The sequence below is a fragment of the Myxocyprinus asiaticus genome, chromosome 17, assembly GCF_019703515.2.
Source record: "Myxocyprinus asiaticus isolate MX2 ecotype Aquarium Trade chromosome 17, UBuf_Myxa_2, whole genome shotgun sequence".
NCBI lineage: Eukaryota > Metazoa > Chordata > Actinopteri > Cypriniformes > Catostomidae > Myxocyprinus > Myxocyprinus asiaticus.
In genome coordinates, this window is record NC_059360.1 from 204,603 (window position 1) to 222,110 (window position 17,508).

Sequence of the window (17,508 nt, forward strand, 5' to 3'; positions counted from 1 at the left end):
CTATTGTCCCCAAGCCAGAAGGAGCCATGGAGACCCACTAATATGACACAGGAAAATGTTTGCTGATGGCGATTCTATGGGCTTTGTCTAACTCTTTCTCTTTCAAGACGACTCGATTTAAGTCTCCAAATGTTTGACTACAAATGCAAGAGTGCTATCTGGCTCCTCCGCCTTTGTCCCGTAAGGTTTGAATGAGTAATTCAGCTTTTGTGTCGCTCGATTGAGGGGGAAAACAGAAAGACAAGATTCTTGAGCGCTCAAGGCCCCTTTCCATGGTTATGTGCACATCTCTCAGTACCCCCTCCTTCTCCAATCCTGCTTCTCCCGACATCACTCTAAGGTAAAAAAGAGAACTTAAGATCAAAATGGTTAAAAGTGACCCGAAACAAGGCCTGAAAGCTCATATTATCCTGCTGTAGATGAGCATGGCAGCTTACAGACCATGCGCACCGTTTCTTTGGCATATCTTTAGAAACTCTGACAAATCTAAATCTGATTTTGCCTAAAAACAATCCGGCGAGTGTGGAGAGGATAAGACAACCGTCTCTACGAAGAAATATTGCATCTGGTCACTATTTTCCCTAGGGGATTTCCATGACAACAATTTGAGATGGTGAAGAATTCAGCACCGGGGATCTCGGTGGCTCATTGGGGTGCATTGTGAGGAAAGTGAGGTCGCTGATTGGTTCGAGGAAAGCACCATATCTACACCGAGTCTATATTCATTCAGATTCTTTGAGTGCTTCGACTATTGTAGATGCCAGGCAAGCTGGACATCACTTCAAGAGCTTCTCTCTGCAAATATGGACAAGAGTTGCTTCATGAGATGTGAAATACTTCTAATTCTTTATTCTTCGATGGATGACTTTTGACAATTTTACTCTACAAATGGAAGAAAGACCTTCACAGGAGTTTAAATTTCACATGTAAATGCATCAAATGCAAAAGACAGAGTGAAGTTTGTTCATATTGAACGGACGAGATGGCAAACTCTGACAGCGAGGTGAAAACACTTCTGAACTTTGTCAATTTGGCTTCAAGCGACATCAAGGCAGCACTTGACAGATCAGCACCCTGCAGAAGATCTGTAGACCACCGAAAGTACCTGCAGAAACAACTGAAGCGATTCTCACAGAAATACTCCAAGATGCCTCGCTGCCATTCACACGGAGCCAATGAATCTTTGGCTTTCTCTAAAACATCACAGGATAAAGCTGCTGTATTCACGCATGAGGGTGTTCACGAAAACTTCCGGCGACTGGTTGACAGAAGAGAGTTGAACTTTGCAGAGGAACATCTACACGTGGATTTGAACCCGAATGTGGAGGATGAAGCGCGGTCGGGTCAAGTGCCCATGCGCAAACGGCAGCTTCCCGCGTCCTTCTGGAAGGAGCCTCAGTCCTCACCGGGCAGCCGAGTGCGTTTGGAGCATTTTCTTAAAAACAATACTAATGGAACCGTCAGAGCTCCGGTCATTAATGGTGAGAAAAGAAAGATGGTTTATGAGGAATTGAACCCAAACCTGTTGTCCGGTGATGTGGATCCACGGAGGAGTGTGATGTGCACGTGCTGCCCTCTTCAGTACCGGGGGAGTCACGCGCTTTATGGCCGCTTTATCGTCCCTCACATGGACAAAACGACTGAGATGAATATCGAAATATCGCACAACATTATCAATGGACTTCACAATAACAGCACACATGTGGTTGTCAAGCCAATTCCCACTAAACCAGCCGTTTCTCCCTCCATTTTCAACGTGTTTGGGTTTATTTAGTGTTCATGTCGGATAGTGGATTACTAACTCAAAACTTTGTCACTATTGTTTTAGCCTATATTATGCTCACATAGTGGACTATTTTTATAGCTTATTAAATGGGCAGGTTTTAATTAGTGATCACTTTTAAGCACTTAAAATGAAAATGTAACAGGAATAAATTGTGTTACGAGGACTTGATTTTAAGTTGTTATGGGCTTTTGAGAAGATAATGCTCTTTGAGACAGTGAGTTGAGTTTCTATGATCGCTTAAACAGGCTTTTAACTTTATTTTCAAGCATCCATATATTATGTTGTTTTTAGTTTTAACTGCAGTTTTATATTAGCACAGCATTTCATAAGTTTACACAGAAACAGATAACCTTTTGTACAATATCAGACTGTCTTTTGTGCATTTATATAAATCGCAAAAGTTGAAAATCACATTTACATGTTCCAACATGGCACATTCTCGATACAGAAGTCTGATACATGGCAGTAAATGCAGAACACATACACACAGTACATGAAATATATGTTCATAGATGTATTTTTAGATGTACATCTAAATAGATGTACATATATTTCAAAATACTACAAAAACTGCCGTTTACATTTATGTAACCTGTTTTCCTAAATACTAGTGGAATTTGAATATGTAATAAGCTCAAATATATGAACTATAATTCAATCTATATTTTCATATATGGTCATATATCAGATTTCTGTGTGGGCATCTTTTTATTGTGATTGTAAATATTTATTTATTATTTTTAGTTTTGATGTTTTTCTGTCACATTAATAAGTCCGATCATAATCCAGGTCTTGTGCATTAGCTCATTAAAAATATAATTACCAGTCCCCACATGCCGAACACTTTTACTGCGTCACATTACACCATCTGTGACCTTCACTTATGATCTTTATTTATGATTTTTTTTTTATGACACATAAACCAGCATATGAAATAATAAATACAGTAAAACAATCAAGGATAAACTTCAGCACATTTATTCATACTGTTCACAGTAAAGTACCTCTATTGTGTTTTGACATATTGATAATCAAAATACAGAATCTTAAAAAAAAAAAAAAAAAAAACAGACTGTTATGTTATGAAACAAGTTATAAATAAGCAAACGCAAAATATATGGCACAAAACCAGTCATGACATATCCAACACAGTATTCATGACTTTGTTCTAGTTTTATTTGACTTAAACACATGCTGATGACCTGGACTGTGTTTGTCCATGTAAACATAAGTCTGGTTTCAGTGTGTGATTTGAGCCGGTGTCTTTGATGGTTTTGGATCTCAGGTAACGCAGTAGTCTGTCAGGCAGTGGAAGTGTGTTTACAGACGTCAGTCTTTCAGTTCCCACCTGTTCTCGGATCTTCAGTCGACAGAGATGCATCAGGAGTCGAGGTGACACTGTGAAAATACAAAACTGTCACGTTAAATCTGCTCAACATGTAGAGGGATTAGAACCGTAGCAACATCATTATTTATTATAACGGCAATCACCATACCATTACCGTAAAACATTCTGACCTTGAGAAGCAAATGTGTTCATTCACACAATGTATAATGGAAATGTAAAATATGTCAGGCATAATGTACATTCAGCCAGTCGTTATAGCAAAACAAACCCCGACAGAACGTGATGTGAAGTGGAGGACAAAAATGACCATCTGACTGCTCATTATCCAGCTTTTTACAAGACTACTTGCCAAATAAATGCGCATTAAATATTGATTTTGAAGTTGTTTTATTATCTTACTTGTAGAGATCGCACAGTGATACAAGAAGTACTAAAGATGACCCGCAATACCCGGATGACCGCTCTGATATGACTTTTATCACCGAAGGTGCGGTTGTTATTCAGAAATATCATGATGCAAATGACCAATCAGAATTATGTGTTACAGAGAGCTTTTAATAATTTAATAATTAAATAATTATTTAAATTATTTCATGAATTATTAAATATATATTTAATTATTGTTATTTAATAGAGAAATACAAAAAATAAACAATAATTTGGAGGCCAAAGGGAAATGATGAAAACTTAATTAACAAAGATTGTATCCTCATTGAAAATTGCTTTTTAGTTAAATATTTTGTTTTCAAAATGAAAGAAAAAGTGAAAGATAAAATATAATTTCTATCTAAAAATGTTAGTTACAAAAATCTGAATAATATGTAAAACGTATTCAAACGTTTTGGATAGAGTGTGTCCTCTATATTCAGACAAATAATTCTGGGCCAGAGTGATAATAAATGCGACACCTGTACCATAATTTAGATTTAGAGTCAACTGGTAAATGTGTTGTGATTCATATTGTAAATCCATGTGATTAAAACTGATACTCACAAGTTTTCTCTTGAATGGTTGGCCACTCTTGTTTCCTCTGCAGATGTTCAGTGATTCTGCTGCACAGTTGAACATTTCCTACATAATCTAGCAGCAGATCGATGACCGAACCGGCCGAATGACTCCAGCAGGATGACGAGATCCATTCACAAAACTGAAATTGAAAGAGGCAACAATACTCAACAAGATGCTCTTCAAACACTATCATGTATTCATAAATGTCTTAAACACTGCCCAGTATTCTACAAACATGTTAATACTGAAGCCATGCCTTCAACTTTGGTTTAGTGCAGATCCCATCTCTTGAGGTCACTGCTGCAGTGTGACTGTGGTGTTTGTGGCATGTAAAACAGGCGTGAGCATCACAGCCATTGTCCAGTAGATACTGCAGAACATCCATGTGGTGAGTGTACAACAAAACTCCTGGAAACTCTGTGCTCTGGTCTGGTGAGTGAGTGTTGACATCGGCTCCAGATTCCACCAGCATGGTGATGGTCCTCAAACAGCCCTGTCGAACAGCTAACAGCAGTGGTCTGAGCGGGTCAATGTTCGGATCAGCACCAGCCTTCAGCAGGATCGCAGTGGCCTGTACGTTTCTGGCAGCAATGGCGCAGTATAGAGGTGTGACGCGACGGTCGTGGAAGGCAGCTGAGCGTTCAGATGACAGTTTGGCATTGACGTCAAAGCTGGACTCGATGAGTAGACTCATGATGTTCAGCTGGTCGTGTTCGGCTGCCACATGAAGAGGTGTGATGCCGCTCTGACGAATCTTCGCCCGACTCGTCACGGGGAGCAATAAAGACACAATCCTAGAGAAGACAAGGAAGAATTGTAAGCTGTATCCTTACTGGCCATCGAATTCTGACATCGTTCACTCACCCTCATGTTGTTCCTAACCTTTCTTTCTTCTGATAATCAACATGAGAGTGAATGAGTAAATAAGCCTTTCATCTTACAAATCCATCATTTCAGTAGCATCTTCTAAAGACATGCTAGTAATGAATTTAGCAAAGACATGAAGTAATCAGGGTCCTAAATGAACTTTTTTAGGAAGCCACTCACTCACTGTGAAATGACTCCTGTCACAAAAACAACTTTTCGTTCCTCATAGATTTGTTTTGGTGGCTTCATATCAGGAATATGTTGCCACATAGAATCCACGCTGAATGTTTATGTTACAGCAATAAAACACAGATTTTTATTTTGTCATAAAGAGTTTTTTTCAGTGCTAAACAACTGATGGCCAATTGTTAGCAGTGTTGATGAAGCTACTTCTCAAGTGACAAACTACTCATAACTTAAAGCAGTTCAACTACAGTCAAGATACTCTTTTAAAAATGTAGTTATCTACATTACAAGCTACTAACAAAAACTAGCTAACTACATTGCAGCTATTTAAAGAAGAAATATTTTTAGATATACTGTATAACAATCTGATGATATTATTTAACTGGATATTATTCAATCAGAATCTGATAGCAGAATTCAATAAGATCATCTGATAATTATATATTTAATTAGGATGACATTCCCTTATGGAAATTAACCATGGTTTTACTACTGTAACTATAGTTTAAGCATGATATTTGTAGTATAACCATAGTAACCACAACATTAACCACGGTTACTACAGTCATGGTTACTACAATATAACTACAGTAAAACCATGGTTAATTTTTTTTAAGGGTTAAACAGACAGCATGACAACATTAAACTGAATGATAGTATATATTCAGTATACATGAATAAAACTAGAAAACACCCTATTTGATGTAACTGAATCGAAATATAGTGATAAGCAGCAGAAACACTAAATATTTAAGGTAAAGTCCCTTTAAGGTTGTGCAGGCGCAGGTGAATCAGTGAATCATTTACATGGACAATCCGAGTTCCCAATTATTTATTTTAACCAGTTCATTTACATGAACCGATTCACTTAAGTGATTGATTTTTCCCAGCGTTACATGAGAGAGAGGACGTACAGGTGAGTGTGTTTGATTACTCGCTCGATTCCAATACTGTGTTCATTATATAATGTGACAAATGAAGCGTTTTGTGAGTCTACAGCGCTACCCGCTGGGAAATGAAGCTCGTAACTGGAAAATCAACACTTTTGTGAAAATATCTGAACTACTGTCACACTACTGAAACATGTACTTAAGTAGTGTTGCTATTTTAGTTAGTTACTACTCAACACTGAATGGCAGATTTCACAGAGCTTTTATTTAGTAGACCTTTGAATCAGTTTGATTTGATTATGTTAGATATAAAACATCTCAGGATCATAGCAACAGTCTTACATTGTCATTTCATCATGTGTTGTGCTGCAAATTCTAAGAATGTTTCCAATCTACTGACCTGGGACCGGTTGCACCAGATATATGTACGTTACAACTTAGCCTAGTTGTGGCGTAAATGGGCACTAAGTCACAATTTACGCACTACTAAATATTTGAGTGTTGCACCATTAAATTTAGGTAGGATGTAACCCTACATATAAACTAAATATATACGGAAGACTCCGACCAGGAGTAACGGATGGAATAAAAAAGCAGACTCATTTAATGACATCAATGATCTCATGTTTTGGTTAACAGGCTTCAGTCCTTTCGACATATATGATGGTGTTGCATAACACGCATTTACATTTACGGGAGAAAACATTACTTAAAAAACGTACTTCTTCAGCATGAAACCGATCTAATGGTGCACTTTCCTGTGTATGGTGTCAAGTTTCAACATATAGGAAATATATACAATATTAAAATGAATAAATGTATTTCCAGCCAGTTGTATTAGTATTCATTTATTTATTGCCCCTTATTTATTTTAGATACAGTTATTAAATATTGTTATTTACATAGGCTAAATTTACCATTAATTAAATCTTGTTTTATTACGTATCGTATTTTAATGGGGATATAATTTATTACAGCTGACAGTTACATGAGCAAACGAGGTTTGAACATCAACCGTAACAAGATCAAACTGAAACTGACGGATTTTTAACACTTCTGTGCACAAATTTGAAGGCTGTTTATTGGATAAATACAAGTAAACGTCATATTATGCGACTACACATCACTTTACGGAGAGCTTACGACCTACTAGTTAAGTCTTGCCTTAAGAACAGGTGGTGCAACCAAATTAAACACTGACTTAGTTACAAACTAAATAGTAGTTACTAAGCCCTTAGTGTGAACTTTACATCTCAGCTTAAGTGAGACCTTACACAGCTGGTGCAACCCTACCCTGTAACTTTGTTTTGTTTACTCTCATTTGGCTCCTGGCGAGTGTTAATTGTGGACTGTAATAGTGAGTAATAACACTGTTGTTGTGAGGTGTCAGCTGCAGCGCTCTCGTTTCGTCACACACTTCTACTGCAGCTGTTACAGCAGATCATCACACCACAACACGGGGGCCGCAAGGGGTCCGCCGACTAGCTGACTATGTGCTAACTAGTTAAGATACACATTAAATATGATTAGGCAATAAAAACCATACAAAAATGTTAATGTTATTGCAAACTTTCTAAAGTTGACTGTTACAGTTTTAATCTATTGACAGCCATCATTCTGAACAGTACAAAATTACAACCAAATCCGCATAGTCTCATTGTGCTTTTTAAGTGTTCATCACTTCAAAAGATAAAATAAAGTTGGCAAAAATAAATATATATTGTCCACTAAATGTTTTGAAAATTTGTTTTTACATTGGTGCAATGACAGTGTAAAAGCCAATTATTTAATTCTGGAAACAACATGTTGTATTTGTAATATCAGGCTTAATATGTTTCTCACACAGTACAAATGGGTCTTCACAACATGTAGTTGCCTTTATATTTTAGGAGGGGTTTATTATATTTTGTGGCATCAAACTGCTACTCTCCACCATACAGATTATTGATTTATTTCTTGATGAAACTCTTACTGTTTGTGTCCGTGTTGTGTGGCGACGTGCAGCGGCAGCAGTCCTGCACTGGAGGTTTTGTTGGCATCTGCGTGATGTTTGAGCAAAAGCTTCACTGTTTCTCCAAGACCATGTTTACAGGCTTCAATTAATGCTGTATTCCCGTCACATGACTGCACATTCACATCAGCACCTGACAGGAGTAAACAATTGTTGCTTGGTTTTGTCAAAATTTCACTTGACAAAAATATGTTATGATAAAAGGTTTTTTATCAAAACAACTAACTGTAGCATGTCTATTATTATCTATTGTCATCTCAAACTCGTATGACTTTCTTTGTTCTGCGAAGCAAAAATTAAGATATTTTGATGAATATATGATGCGAATATATGATGCTGTTCTCACCAAAACGGATTATATCACTTCAGAAGACATGGATTAAATGATTACATTTTTGATGCCTTTATCTCCTTTTTTAGAGCTTAAAAGTGTTGGATCCCATTGACTCGTAGTGAATGGTTATATTCACATCATATCTCCATCAAAATATCTTCGTTTGTGTTTCGCAGAAGAAAGAAAATCATATGAGTTTGAGACGTCATGAGGGTGAGTAAATGATGAGAGACGTATCACTATTCCTTTACAATAAATGTTTAGACATATTCACAGATCACTTTATAACTGAATTAAATACATGATGAATTCTCTATATTCATACTTGTGTGCTTATTCTTTAATGAGATTCAGATAAACTCTGATAAACCAACGATCTCAACAACCAAAGCATGAACATTTGAACCCTTCAAGCAGCCCATCATTAAACAGAAGATTCTGTACCATTCTTGATCAGGTGTGTGAGAGTTTCTGTGCGTCCGTGTCGCACAGCCTCTATTAAGGGTGTGATTCCATCTGCGTTCCCGACGTCTACGGAAGCACCCGCCTGCAGGAGTGTCTCACAGAGGTCTGTGTTGCCCAGTCGAGCTGCTTCATGAAGAGCCGTCCGTCCTCGATGACAGCGCTGATTTACTGACGCGCCAAACGCCACCAACAGCTTCACCACACTCGCACACTCCTGTGCACACGCTAAAACAATATTCATTAACATTTATTTACAACACTCACACGGATGTTTATAACTCACAGACAAAATCATATTGAGTCATTCTCAAACCATAATACTTCATATTGATTACAATATATTAAACTGGCAACACTTTACAATAAGGCTGCATCCGTTAACTTCATTAATTAACATACACTAACAATTAACGGTACTTAAGTATGGTTAAGTATGCTTAATAAAATTAATATTTCATGTTCATTTATTTATTTATTTGGTAAGTAGCCGTGTAATAAGTGGGATAATGCACAGGTGAGCCGGTCAAAATAAACACTTCAGGGTGATCCAAGAGTCCGCTACCTCATGTCAGTCCTGTCAGGGTTTATTTTGATAATGACCAGCTGATTGTTCATTATCTTACCATGATAAATGAAAATTTGAATAACCCTGCTAAGTTCTGGAAAATAGCCAAATCATTTACTGGCTTAATTACGCCAACCAGTCTTTTCTGATCTTCTATAAGTGAATCAGAGTGTAATCAAGGGTAGAACCAATATTGCAGAAACCTTTAATAATCATTTTATTTCTGCTGCTCTCTGATCACAGTAATTTAGGTGAACATGTTGCAAAAGGACACTTTGAGTCTGTCCCATGTTGCCCTACTCGACTGTTCAACTAGATATTTATGCGCGCTCCCCAGAGCCTTGCATCAGTGCTTCCACTATTCAACAGTGACAACAAACTGCAATACTAGGTAACGTTATTTTAGAGATGGAATCCAGCAAACGTCCGGCTCCCAGGACAACACCGACTCCTACACAAACTCAGAGTAAGCCAAAAAAACATTTATCTACTGAATCCCGTCTGGATAAACGGGAATGTGATCGTGGTCGAGCGAAAACTAGAGTGAACATCGGCAGGGCATTTGATTCCTGAAGGGACCTTCGTTTCAGTTTTGGGTAGGGATGTCAATGATTAACCGTTAATCGGTTAATTGCCATTAAGAATTTAACCGATTAAAAATGTATTAACCGACAATGTATATGTAACATTTCTCCGGAGCACACATAGCCTATGTTAACTTTTATACCACATGAGGGCGTATTTCACATATGCAGTTGAGAAAAACTACTGGCGCGCAATAAAGAAAACCCCACTAACTGGTGGAAAGCAAACGCGGAAGGATTCCCGAAGCTGGTCAAGTTGGCCAGGCAATATTTGTGCATCCCAGGGACATCGGTGCCATCAGAGAGGGTGTTTTCTGCAGCTGGACTTACAGTGAACAGACTGCACGCACGACTCACCCCTGAACACGTAGATATGCTCATTTTTCTAAATAAAATCCAGTAGGCCTTGGTCTTAAATATGTTGTGGTGAGTTTAAGAGTATTTTACCACGCTCACAACTCACTCCTGCCCGTGTAGATATGTTAATTTTCTTAAATACAAACCAGTAGGATTTCAGTTTATTGTGGAGAGGTCTTTTTTATTTTCCTTTTATACAGCACTTTATGATTATTTAAAAAAACGGGTTTGGTTTGGTCTGTCTTTGCTAGTCTAGAAATGGCAGTAGTTGTGCCCCATTTGACATTGTTTTTTTTTGGCGGCGCCATTTGTTGAATTAGGACAGGTGTAAATGAGCAGCCGTTTCGAGCGAAAGCCTTACTGTTTTATTATTTTGTTCGTTTTAATAGTTTGTGCTTCATATTGTTTCACATAACTAATGTGCCACTATTATTGTTCAAATAAATAATTAGAAAAAGACATGTGTTTTGTATCTTATTAATTATTAATGATTAACCGATTATTGATTGTTAACATGTTCAACTATCGGTTAAGGAAAATGCACGAAATCTGCAACCCTAGTTTTGGGGATCAAAACCGACCCTGAATTGCTATTCTTCTTATTGAACAGGTAAGCTTACATAACTGCAAAGCATGTGAAATGTAGTGCCATAAGGATTGAGTGTAATTTTAGCTAACTTGATCTTGCCTGCTAACGCTGACGAACTGCAAGCTACCTTGCTTCGTAACTTTCAAATAATTTCAACGATCTTCTCTTTATACTAAAAGTCAGGTATGCAGGATAAATTTAAGCAAATACACTGGTTTCTTGATCGTAGTACAACATATGACATACAAAACATACAATAGTGCAACATAACAGTGCAACAGTAAACTGTCTGGTATAGTTGGGTAGTATGTAGCTGTATGTGTGTATCAGTATGCTATGTTAGCTGATAAGTAGTTTTAGTTTAGTCTCAAAGTTTGTAGTAAAACAATCATAACTGTTTAATTTTAATTATGCTATCTCATCTGTCAGCATGATGCAGGTGGATCACGTTCAGTCTCTTTGTACGTTACGTCAGTGTTTTGGTCGATGCTTGTTCGTGTCTCTATGGAGTGTGTGCGCAAGCCGAGGAACAGGTAGCTGCTGCAGTTCACTGAACGGCCACAGGCGTCACTAATAACAAGGGTTTCTGAATCTTACATACTGCACCTTTAATCTTTAAAAAAATACCATTACTACTGTTGAATGATCTAACAGAAGCAAGAGGTTCATTTTGTGAGCTTTCAGGAAAACAAAAACAGACTTTTGCACCAAAACATTAATTTCAAACTGTCTCAGTGTGCTGTTCTTCTTGATGAATGTACCTTTATAAAGCGGCGTCTCTTTGTGTTTATTGCAGATATCCGGGTCAGCACCTGCTTTTAGAAGACACTTCACACACTCCAGGTGTTCTCCATGAACGGCGAGCAGCAGTGCCGTCTGTTCCTGTAGTGTGCGTTTATCTACACACGTGCCACGAGCTGCACAAACACAACACACAGAATGACAAAGCCTGTCAGAATTCAGCAGCATTTTTCTTCATCATCAATAATGACAACTATAATAATGTACTTAAAGGCCAAGCCAAAAAAACATTGAGTAACTCGACTTGTCTGACAAGTTCACATTGTTCTGAAAATTCCTCAGAAGAACGATTAGCAACAAAATGTCCCTGTGGTGCTTCAAGGATAGCTGATTAAGAGACAGTGTTAGTAGAACAGGTTGAGATGTTGTTTACCTTTGAGCAGATCTTGAACACAGTCAGTGCGGCCGCAACGAGACGCTTCATGCAGGTCTGTCCAGTCCTCTGTCTGCACGGCACATACAATACCATCTCTACAGGATAAACAACATTTACATGAAATAATTTCACCAAAAACACTTTGAGTACTCCTAGTCTGTGATACAGCATAGATTGGGGCTAGTTGTCACACTATAGTAGGCCTGAATCTCATTGTATTTGTATGTTGTTTTAAATTGTTTTAATCACACAAACTGTAATAAACCTACATTTAACTAAAGGAGTTGTTATCTTTGTGAATGTCCGATTGGGGCAGGTTGTCACATGATTATTGTATAAGTTGTAATTTTAAACAATCTATTAACTACATTTACTTTAGGCCAAATCAATTGTTTAATAATTTTGAATATTAACTTATCAATTTTTGCTGTTTCATGAATTGCTTTGTACTATACTTGGCTATTTACATTTTGCTGAAAAGCAATTTAATAATATTACATTGTCTAAATTAGGTTTCTATTGTGACAACTTACCCATACAGTGGGGTCAACAAAAGGTCAACGTGTGTTCAATGAATTGTATCTTTGTTGTTGTTGTTTAATAACGATGGAAATGTTTAATTGCATTTTTGTAGCCAAGACTGCATGTGCATGAACAGAAACTGTGTGAGAAATATTCACTGGAGTAAAAGGTGTATCTATAGAACATCTATAGAACAGATATAAACAGAAACTTTGTGAGAAATATTCACTGGTGTAAGAGGTGTATCTATAGAACATCTACAGAACAGATATAAACAGAAACTGAGTGAGAAATATTCACTGGTGTAAGAGGTGTATCTATAGAACATCTATAGAACAGATATAAACAGAAACTGAGTGAGAAATATTCACTGGAGTAAAAGGTGTATCTATAGAACATCTATAGAACAGATATAAACAGAAACTTTGTGAGAAATATTCACTGGTGTAAGAGGTGTATCTATAGAACATCTATAGAACAGATATAAACAGAAACTGAGTGAGAAATATTCACTGGTGTAAGAGGTGTATCTATAGAACATCTACAGAACAGATATAAACAAACTGAGTGAGAAATATTCACTGGTGTAAGAGGTGTATCTATAGAACATCTATAGAACGGATATAAACAGAAACTGAGTGAGAAATATTCACTGGCGTAAGAGGTGTATCTATAGAACATCTATAGAACAGATATAAACAAAACCTGTCTGAGAAATATTCACTGGTGTAAGAGGTGTATCTATAGAACATCTATAGAACAGATATAAACAAACTGAGTGAGAAATATTCACTGGTGTAAGAGGTGTATCTATAGAACATCTATAGAACGGATATAAACAGAAACTGAGTGTGAAATATTCACTGGTGTAAGAGGTGTATCTATTGAACATCTATAGAACAGATATAAACAAACTGAATGAGAAATATTCACTGGTGTAATAGGTGTATCTATAGAACATCTATAGAACAGATATAAACAGAAACTGTGTGAGAAATATTCACTGGTGTAATAGGTGTATCTATAGAACATCTATAGAACAGATATAAACAAACTGAGTGAGAAATATTCACTGGTGTAAGAGGTGTATCTATAGAACATCTATAGAACGGATATAAACAGAAATTGTGTGAGAAATATTCACTGGTGTAAGAGGTGTATCTATAGAACATCTATAGAACAGATATAAACAAACTGAGTGAGAAATATTCACTGGTGTAAGAGGTGTATCTATAGAACATCTATAGAACAAATATAAACAGAAACTGTCTGAGAAATATTCACTGGTGTAAGAGGTGTATCTATAGAACATCTATAGAACAGATATAAACAAACTGAGTGAGAAATATTCACTGGTGTAAGAGATGTATCTATAGAACATCTATAGAACAGATATAAACAAACTGAGTGAGAAATATTCACTGGTGTAAGAGGTGTATCTATAGAACATCTATAGAACAGATATAAACAAACTGAGTGAGAAATATTCACTGGTGTAAGAGGTGTATCTATAGAACATCTATAGAACAAATATAAACAGAAACTGAGTGAGAAATATTCACTGGTGTAAGAGGTGTATCTATTGAACATCTATAGAACAGATATAAACAAACTGAATGAGAAATATTCACTGGTGTAATAGGTGTATCTATAGAACATCTATAGAACAGATATAAACAGAAACTGTGTGAGAAATATTCACTGGTGTAATAGGTGTATCTATAGAACATCTATAGAACAATTATAAACAGAAATTGTGTGAGCAATATTCACTGGTGTAAGAGATGTATCTATAGAACATCTATAGAACAGATATAAACAAACTGAGTGAGAAATATTCACTGGTGTAAGAGGTGTATCTATAGAACATCTATAGAACAGATATAAACAAACTGAGTGAGAAATATTCACTGGTGTAAGAGGTGTATCTATAGAACATCTATAGAACAAATATAAACAGAAACTGAGTGAGAAATATTCACTGGTGTAAGAGGTGTATCTATTGAACATCTATAGAACAGATATAAACAAACTGAATGAGAAATATTCACTGGTGTAATAGGTGTATCTATAGAACATCTATAGAACAGATATAAACAGAAACTGTGTGAGAAATATTCACTGGTGTAATAGGTGTATCTATAGAACATCTATAGAACAATTATAAACAGAAATTGTGTGAGCAATATTCACTGGTGTAAGAGGTGTATCTATAGAACATCTATAGAACAGATATAAACAAACTGAGTGAGAAATATTCACTGGTGTAAGAGATGTATCTATAGAACATCTATAAAACAAATATAAACAGAAACTGTCTGAGAAATATTCACTGGTGTAAGAGGTGTATCTATAGAACATCTATAGAACAGATATAAACAAACTGAGTGAGAAATATTCACTGGAGTAAAAGGTGTATCTAAAGATAAATACAGATATAAAGATATTTGAAAGCAACACGTCTAAATTTCCTAATAATTACACCTAATATCACACATCTGAGATTTTCTGACATATAGACTAAAATGAAGCCAATTCATTATTGTGATTCCTATAAATGAAGCAACTTGGGCATGAAGCACTAGACGCGCTGACACTGTAAACAACAACAACAACAACAACAACAACAACAACAACAGGAACACACTGAATGATCGGACGGACTCACTGTGAGCGGTGTGCGGTTCGTTCAGTTGATGATTCTGGTTTCGGGAGCGTTGAGTGTCGTTTTTTGTCATTTGATCGAAATAACGAGAGATATTCTGCGTAACTGAATCGTGTCATCGTGTTATTGTGAGACAAAGGCGCTCGAGTCTCGCGCGTGTGTGTGTGTGTGTGTGTTAGACTCCTTCAGCTGTTCTCCGGGTTAATTTTAGCTTTGTCTGGATATTACCTTATTTGACTACACACTCAACCGGTCCGGTCCTGTCAAGATTAGTACCTCAGAATGGAATTACTGAGAGACAATAATTGTTGTGTTTCCTTATAAGCTTAATCAGAAAAAGAAAGACTACACAAGAACTGACGCTTCCAGTTTAGTGTTGTCCTCATTCCTGCTTCAATCACGCAATCAATACACATTAAAATACTATTATGAGCTGTTTAATGCAGTTATTTCAGCTCGAGAGACAGGTGCATTAATATCAGTCAAATTTAATTTATATCGTGTAAACATGAGCAAATGAACTGAAACTCTGTTTCCATTCAGGGAGAAGAACAACATTTATAACATTCTGCTCACATTTGCACTAAACAGACACACAACACAAATGTAAGTGCTTTTATACAAAGACTTTTTGGAAATCTAAAATTAAACATGTCGAACAGAACTGCTCTCTGTTTATATCCACTAGCCGTACATTTAGGTCAATTTTCAGAAAACCAACATTTAGGCAATTTTACCACATAGACAATTATTTCTCGAAACATTTCATTTTCATGACTATTAAAGTTTCTCAGTATTCATATGTAAATTATTGTCTGAAGTAGTGAATAAACGGCGTTGTCACGTGCCAACTGATACTTTCACAGCGCAAATTAGGATGCACCAAACACAGTCGTTTATGATTACTACTGTTATAATTATTGGGGATTAAACTGGCAGATTTCCCCGTGTTTAAGATTTTAAGAGGGCATAGCTAGATTAACATATGCTGTGATATCTTTATATCTTGACAACAGTGATCGATCAGCACTTTTAAAAATTTTATGGAAAAATTAAACACATGAAATCAGAAAGTCTGTAGTTATGAATGCATATAAGAATCATAAAGTCTGTAGTTATGAATGCATATAAGAATCATAAAATCTGAGATATGAATGCATATAAGAATCAGAAAGTCTGTAGTTATGAATGCATATGAGAATCAGAAAGTCTGTAGTTATGAATACATATAAGAATCAGAAAGTGTGAGTTATGAATGCATATAAGAATTGGAAAATCTATAGTTATGAATGCATATAAGAATCAGAAAGTGTGAGTTATGAATGCATATAAGAATCATAAAATCTGAGATATGAATGCATGTAAGAATCAGAAAGTCTGTAGTTTTGAATGTATTTAAGAATCAGAAAGTGTGAGTTATGAATGCATATCAGAATCAGAAAGTCTGTAGTTATGAATGCATATAAGAATCAGAAAGTCTGTAGTTATGAATGCATATAAGAATCAGAAAATCTGTAGTTATGAATGCATATAAGAAACAGAAAATCTGTAGTTATGAATGCATATAAGAATCATAAAATCTGAGATATGAATGCATATAAGAATCAGAAAGTCTGTAGTTATGAATACACAGAAGAATCATAAAGTGTGAGTTATGAATGCATGTAAGAATCAGAAAGTCTGTAGTTATGAATGCATATAAGAATCAGAAAGTCTGTAGTTATGAATACACATAAGAATCAGAAAGTCTGTAGTTTTGAATGTATTTAAGAATCAGAAAGTGTGAGTTATGAATGCATATCAGAATCAGAAAGTCTGTAGTTATGAATGCATATAAGAATCAGAAAGTCTGTAGTTATGAATGCATATAAGAATCAGAAAATCTGTAGTTATGAATGCATATAAGAAACAGAAAATCTGTAGTTATGAATGCATATAAGAATCATAAAATCTGAGATATGAATGCATATAAGAATCAGAAAGTCTGTAGTTATGAATACACAGAAGAATCATAAAGTGTGAGTTATGAATGCATGTAAGAATCAGAAAGTCTGTAGTTATGAATGCATATAAGAATCAGAAAGTCTGTAGTTATGAATACACATAAGAATCAGAAAGTGTGAGTTATGAATGCATGTAAGAATCAGAAAGTGT

General features: G+C 36.1%; 2 protein-coding genes across 2 annotated transcripts; one reads left to right on the forward strand and one right to left on the reverse strand.

Moving 5' to 3' along the window:
* Nucleotides 1-642: 642 nt before the first annotated feature.
* Nucleotides 643-2,745, forward strand: LOC127455399 (protein FAM181A-like). The gene has a single exon (XM_051723273.1). It carries the CDS (start codon nucleotides 983-985, stop codon nucleotides 1,772-1,774), a length of 792 nt encoding a protein of 263 aa, XP_051579233.1. The 5' UTR covers nucleotides 643-982; the 3' UTR covers nucleotides 1,775-2,745.
* A 32-nt stretch (nucleotides 2,746-2,777) lies between these two features.
* On the reverse strand, nucleotides 2,778-15,543 carry asb2b (ankyrin repeat and SOCS box containing 2b). The gene is made up of 8 exons (XM_051723222.1): nucleotides 15,358-15,543; nucleotides 12,165-12,262; nucleotides 11,752-11,907; nucleotides 8,875-9,120; nucleotides 8,058-8,229; nucleotides 4,399-4,936; nucleotides 4,128-4,281; nucleotides 2,778-3,184 (listed from the first exon to the last, which is right to left on the reverse strand). The coding sequence occupies exons 1-8, from the start codon at nucleotides 15,471-15,473 to the stop codon at nucleotides 2,970-2,972; spliced, it is 1,695 nt and encodes a 564-aa protein (XP_051579182.1). The 5' UTR covers nucleotides 15,474-15,543; the 3' UTR covers nucleotides 2,778-2,969.
* Between the last annotated feature and the right edge of the window lie 1,965 nt (nucleotides 15,544-17,508).